This window comes from Dicentrarchus labrax, unplaced genomic scaffold (genome assembly GCF_905237075.1).
Source record: "Dicentrarchus labrax unplaced genomic scaffold, dlabrax2021, whole genome shotgun sequence".
In the NCBI taxonomy this organism is placed as follows: Eukaryota; Metazoa; Chordata; class Actinopteri; family Moronidae; genus Dicentrarchus; species Dicentrarchus labrax.
The window spans coordinates 23731656-23737655 of record NW_026136721.1 but is presented as its reverse complement, the minus strand read 5'-3'; the positions used below and the strand labels follow the sequence as shown (position 1 = coordinate 23737655).

Below are 6000 nucleotides of genomic sequence, written 5' to 3'. Positions count from 1 at the left end.
TGACCCAGAGGTTAGAGGCCGGGGTTTAAGGGATAGTTGGAGGGGGCTTCATTCCAGTTCTCTCTTGTGCTTGCATTGTCCCTGTTGCTTTGGCGCTTTGCTCTTTTTGTGCAACTGACACATAGTCTTGGTAGATTTGGTCACAGCTTGAATTAGGTTTTAGGGCACTTGAGGTTTTTCAGTGGAGATCGGTTCTACAAATGAAAGTCTTAGGAATACTTTATTTGTTTTACAACCCTTGTCTCAATCAAACTTAAAAGACAAAATGAGTCAATTAACATTTGTCTTAAATTGTCTCAGTGACCTCAAGTATAAATACCCCTGGCTTTGCCTTGTCTTTCTGCTGAGTGCCTCTTACCAATGACTATATTAGGAAGTGAATTACTGGCATTTGGGTCCTTTTAATGTTTTTTTTCTTCCATTTGGTCTTCTATAAAACAAAGATATCAGGTTGATAGCTCTTTTCACATTGTCCCCACCATGAAAAAAACTTTTTAAAAGTGATTTTCCAGAAAAGGATTATCTGTAAAAAATATTTAGCTTTTCTTTTCATTAGTGCCAGTGTGTGTGTTTTTTTTAAGAATATTTTTAGAGTTACAAGATGACAAAAAAAAAAAAAAAAAGCATGCCTCAGAAATAACTGCCAAAACATTAGAGCAATCTCTCTTGGCCCACAGCCAGAGGTCTTACAAGGCAGCCTGTCTGTTACTAATCAAAACCAACTGGTGGGAGCCTTGCCCAGCTTAGTGAGATAGCAAGCTAAGGCAGAACGAAGAAAACGTCCACTGAGAGGAGGAAAGACTGAGAAGAGGAAAGAGACAGGTTTTTTGAGAGAAGAAGTGGAGAGGAAGTTTCTAAAGCCGTGAAGATAGAAAGTACATTAGAGGAGGGTGGAGTGAATAAATGCGTATAGTGTGCTGGGTGAGTTGTGAGACGGGGGATGGGGCTCCTAGGATGTGACTCAGACTCCCTGTCAAAACCAGCGGGGAGGGGACCTGATGAGAAAAGGGATAGAACGCAGGAGAGCAGGGGTGGAGTGGGGGAAAGAAAACCCGGCCCCTCTTACACCACCCCAACTCTTCGGCATTCAGCGTCAGCAAAAACCCTAATGTGATCAAGATGGAAGTTGTCTTTGGACTTTTCTCTGCTCCCCGGCTTTCTGCCTGCCTTTGGGGGCTTCACTGCCTTTCCGACAGTTTTACAGCGGAGATACTGACTGGAGTCCAGAAAATGGCTTACAGAACCCTAGACTAAGTACTACTTACAAAATAAAACTCTTGTCAACTCTGTTGGAAAGAGATGGATTCATATTTCCCAAACGTGGACGCATTGCTTTCGGTGGATGAATAAAAAGGCAACTTGCTAAACATCTCTGGATAACTGTACTCAAAGCAAATACTGGATCTTTGTTGGATTATCACCTGGTGTTAAATTACTGAATATACAGCTACTGGATTATTTTGTAACAAACTGTTTCCACACCGTAGAATTTACAAGGAGTCCTTGTTGCTCAATCTTAAAATATCTGTGTGTCAGTTTTTCTGAAGTGTCAGTTTTTCTGTTGTTTCGAGAGCAAGTAGGAGGATCAACTGCTTAGGGACATTTTTTATAACCTCCCGTACTTAACTAAAAACCAGGTGCAGGTTCATGCCAGAGGGTGCAGATGGCAGTGGCTACCATCAAGCTCTTCTCCTGAAGAAACAAAAGGTGAAAAACTGGAGAAAAACACCGGTCTGAAATTTTGATATTACCTTTACTGTTTAAGAAACTTGTTTGGTAAGAAGGAGCACAGTGACATAATGTGCACAATAACTATTTCATTTAGAACATTTTTTGACATGACAAATTGTATGGAAATTGTAGTCTCTAATTTTCAGTTACTTACTGTACAATACAGTAGGCATACCCAGGATTTCCTATCAACTGTATTTCTTTTTCGTTTTGCATGTTTTTTTTAAATATAGCAGATGTTCAGCTTGAATTGAGTACATCCTGCTTGTTGAATCCCTGTGTTCCTTTTACTTCTGTACATTCTGACCTAGAACAACAGGAAGAAAACAGAGCGCAGTATAGAGCTTGGTTTGATTAATGGGATAGGACCGACAGTATGTATTATGATAATGCTGGCTTGTGGTAGAGCATGGGAAGGTACAGAATGACACTTCACCAACATTTTTCAGATTGGTTTTGCACAGTTAAAGTTAATGTGTATCGAAGGTTTGCAGTGTAAATTTGACAAGCTGGTTCAGTTACAGTTCACTGTGTAAAGATGTTTAAAAGTAAACAAGGGACATCACGTTTATCTTGATGTTTTAGAATCCAGGCAGCTTTCTTGGCTTTATACATGAAAGCTACTTAACACTTCAGGCAAAAACAACTGTTCCAGATCAAGTACGTTCAATGTAGCTGGCATGCTGTAATGTGAAATTTGGCACAGCTCTGCTTGAAAAGATATCAGTTTCCCCTGTTTGATTAGTATAACCTGTCATTTTGAACAGATCCAGCAGAGTTTATACAAGGAATTATGAATGCAAACGTAATTAGGCCCCTCTTGAGCTTCCACTCACTACTCCCTAGCTGTTTACTTTAAAAGTAAATATTATTTACAATATTGTCATCTGCACATTCAGATACTGTAAACTAATAACTCGGGAACACTGGCTATTTCCTAACCCCATTTCTCTTCTCGATTGCAGCAGATCTGGTTTCGCCTGGCGTCAAAAGCTGTATGGGATAGCACTGGCTGTCCACCATGCCAGTAGCCATACGGAAGAGAAGTTGGGAGGAGCACGTAACTCATGCTTCAGGATTACAGTACAGCTATGATGATCTGGATCTGGTCTGCTGCCATGGGGTGGACAGCGAGGGGCCTTGGATGGGAGCAGGGGCTTCAAAACAAGGTAGACGGACAAGGTGTGCCTCCATGCCAGAGGGCTGCCACCAACTGCCGACAGAGGACCTGGTTCAGACACTTGAGGTAACAGCTTCTGTCGTGAATGATGAGACTGAATCAGAACAATTGAATCTAATGGAAAGCAATGTAAAAGTTCCACTGGATTTGCAGGAGGAGTCATTTCATGGCCCTCATGAGTTGGTGGATATTGACATTCCCAAAAGGGCCTCTGAATCAGTGCATCCCCAAACCACAGACACTGGGAATTCTGGAGAGTTTCACTGTAACTCAAACAGTGGGATGTCTATTGTAAATATTTCTTGTGCAACTGATAGCAGCAGTCACACTGAGAAAACTATTAATGGTGAAGGTGAAGTTGGCACAGAGAGTAGCTGGAGTCACGACATCTGCAATGACGATAATGTCTTTAAAAGTCGACAAATCTCTCGTGAAGAGCAACAATGCATCTCTATCTCTTCAAACAATGGGCCTCTACTGTCTGAATCTGCTGGTGAACAGCCTGGCAAACTTCCAAATCATCAGGAAACAAAGGAGAGCCATACAGAGGGTTACAGCAGACCTCCTGAAATCTCTGAGGCCGCACTAAACCAGTCCTCTGCTGCTGAACTGGAACCTCAGACTGACCTCCCAGATGTAGAGGAAGAGAAGATTTCCACCTTTGGCCATGCTGATGCAAGTGTAACCTCACCTGTTAGTGTACTGCACAGTTCAGTTGATATTATGGAGAGTGGTGATGTAATGCCACAGGTTAACAAAACTGTGGAACAATTTGTGACTTTAGTGGTAGAAAAAGTATGTGACAAAGGAGTAACTGAAAGCTGGAGCGCAGATTCTGCTGACAAGCTGGATGGATTAAATGGCCCAGAAACTTTAAATGAAAATACAGGACTTAAACATCACTCAAGAGACATTCAAGGAGGAGAGCAGGATCATCATGACTGCACTGGGGTATTGGATCAGGTTCGTGGTTGTGAAATACCCTACCAGACATTGTTGGAACAGTATAATGTTGAAATGACAGCGATGAACGGGCCTCAGGGAGATGAAAGTGCACAAGCAGAAAGCAGCGGAAAAGAAGCAGAAGTCAGGTATGGGCCAATCACATCATCTGATATGTTTTTCAAAGGTCAGTGTTGCACTTTGACAGTTAACAGCAGTACATCTGAAAAACTGGAGAATGGATATTCAGACGAAAACCCCATACAGACAAACATTACTCAGTATGCAGACCTATGTGTGGAAACGGCAACCTCTGTAAGTCCACCAACGGAAAACACTGATGAACACTCAGTGTCCAAAGAGTTGGCTTGTTGTGAAGATCAAACCGTAGCTCAGCAGTTGGAAAATAGCTGTTCAAAACTGGATACTATCCCAGAAGTTAGCCACGTTGCGCCAGATGACACCCCTGTACTGGATCTTCAAAAGAACTCAGATTTCACCCAAAATCCAGATGTTCAGCACTCTCATATTGATGATAAACATGCAGTTACTGAACAGCACACCGGAAACCTGCCACCATGCTCGGGAGAAGTCAGCGATGAGCTCTCACCAGAGGGACTCCATGGCAACCAAGAGGCCTCTGGTTGTTACTTCAGTGAGTCACCTGCCTCTGAGGTGGCAGATGGTCAGAGGGAACAACACAAACCAGCAGCATCACTCTGTAGGATGGAGGAGTCAGATGAGGCCGCACACACAGTTATTTACAGTGACAGACAACTGGCCAGTCCAGTTTTAGATGGAACGAATGAACCTGGAGATCAGAAAGAGGACAGTGTGGTCAAAGTGCGCATGAGAAAGGTAAGGCTGTATCTAATGTAGACGTGGAAAGGGATGCAGTAGATCATAAGTGATATTGGTTCAAATTTATTTTGTCTTCGGCACCTCAAGGGTTTTTCTTTTTTTCAAAATAAATTGACACTTACTGGGCATATACAGCCTACAAATAATTTTTGTCCCACACTCTGGCAAGCGTCTCGGAAAACAATGACTTCACTCTCACATGCTTACAGATCTGTGAGTGGGGGGATCTGTGAAATGTTTTACTCTTTCTCAACCGCTCATTGCAAAACAAGGTCCTATAAGGGCATTGAGAATATGAACACAGAGGGGTCTGGAAGCTCAAGCAGTCTCTGGGGTGAAAGGCTTGCTTTCTCCAGCAAATACTGTATTTTGTACTATTTACACTCTGCAAGCCAGTGTGCTTGTTAGGTACAGTAAAGTGCCAAAAACTTGTTGGAACAAAGCAATGGCCTAAGAACTGACACAGTATTTATTCACTAATAGTAGTTGCAGTGTTGGCTTTTTTGGAATGACAACAAGAAATACTTTATTTACAACGCAGGGCACATTAAGCAGTACCATAATGTGGAAAGTTAAATTCTTGCGACGCGTTCTTGTTGAAGACGAGAGACACACACACAAAGAGTTGTATCTTTGTACAGATTTAGTGCGTTGGTTTTAAAAATTTGGTTAACACTAGTTTAATCACTGAGTTGTTTTCCATTGTATATTAGTGTAAAATAAATCCGTTATTTTTTATATGATCCTTGTGATATGATATCAATCAACTGAACCATCCAACATGGTGGTTAATAGTGGCATGTTCCACATGTTGCTCAGTGTACGGGATGTGAGATGTCTTGATTCCCATGGTTTATATATGTGACAATATGCTCCATTGGTGATGACTTGCGGTATTTTTTGGTTCTGTTCAGTTGTAGACGTTGTTTATAACTTGCTCTAATATGCACCCAGTTGATTGATAATGATAATTTTGGAAACTGCAGTTTGTGATGCTGTTGAATTATATTGCGTTGTTCTGACAGGTGTTTCTATTGCTTATTCTCATATGAATGAGGGTAGGCTAAATTACAGAAACCCCTTACATACATACAATGCAATACAAAAACTGAACCCTCAAGGAGGTAGGATTTATTGCAGGACTGTTGTAGTTTTAACTGTATCTAATAAACTGGCAACTAAGTGTATTTTCTATGTAGTAGCTCTGTATGTTTCTACACCGATAATGTGTAATTGTGTGAAGTGTGTTGTTGTTGTTGTTGTTCTAATACAGACCACTACAATCC

At 41.5% G+C, this 6000-nt stretch overlaps 1 protein-coding gene across 2 annotated transcripts in view; it reads left to right on the top strand.

The window, feature by feature from the left end:
* The first annotated feature begins 972 nt into the window (after positions 1-972).
* Positions 973-6000, top strand: part of dlc1 (DLC1 Rho GTPase activating protein) — a 75832-nt gene continuing 70804 nt past the window's right edge. Inside the window, exons 1-2 of one of the 2 annotated variants that reach the window (XM_051383654.1) lie at positions 973-1707; positions 2700-4711. In XM_051383654.1, coding sequence (XP_051239614.1) covers positions 2753-4711 — 1959 coding nt within the window. In that variant the 5' untranslated portion in view covers positions 973-1707; positions 2700-2752. Of the gene's footprint in view, positions 1708-2696; positions 4712-6000 lie in introns of both variants that reach the window. The other variant, XM_051383653.1, reaches the window with a different exon arrangement.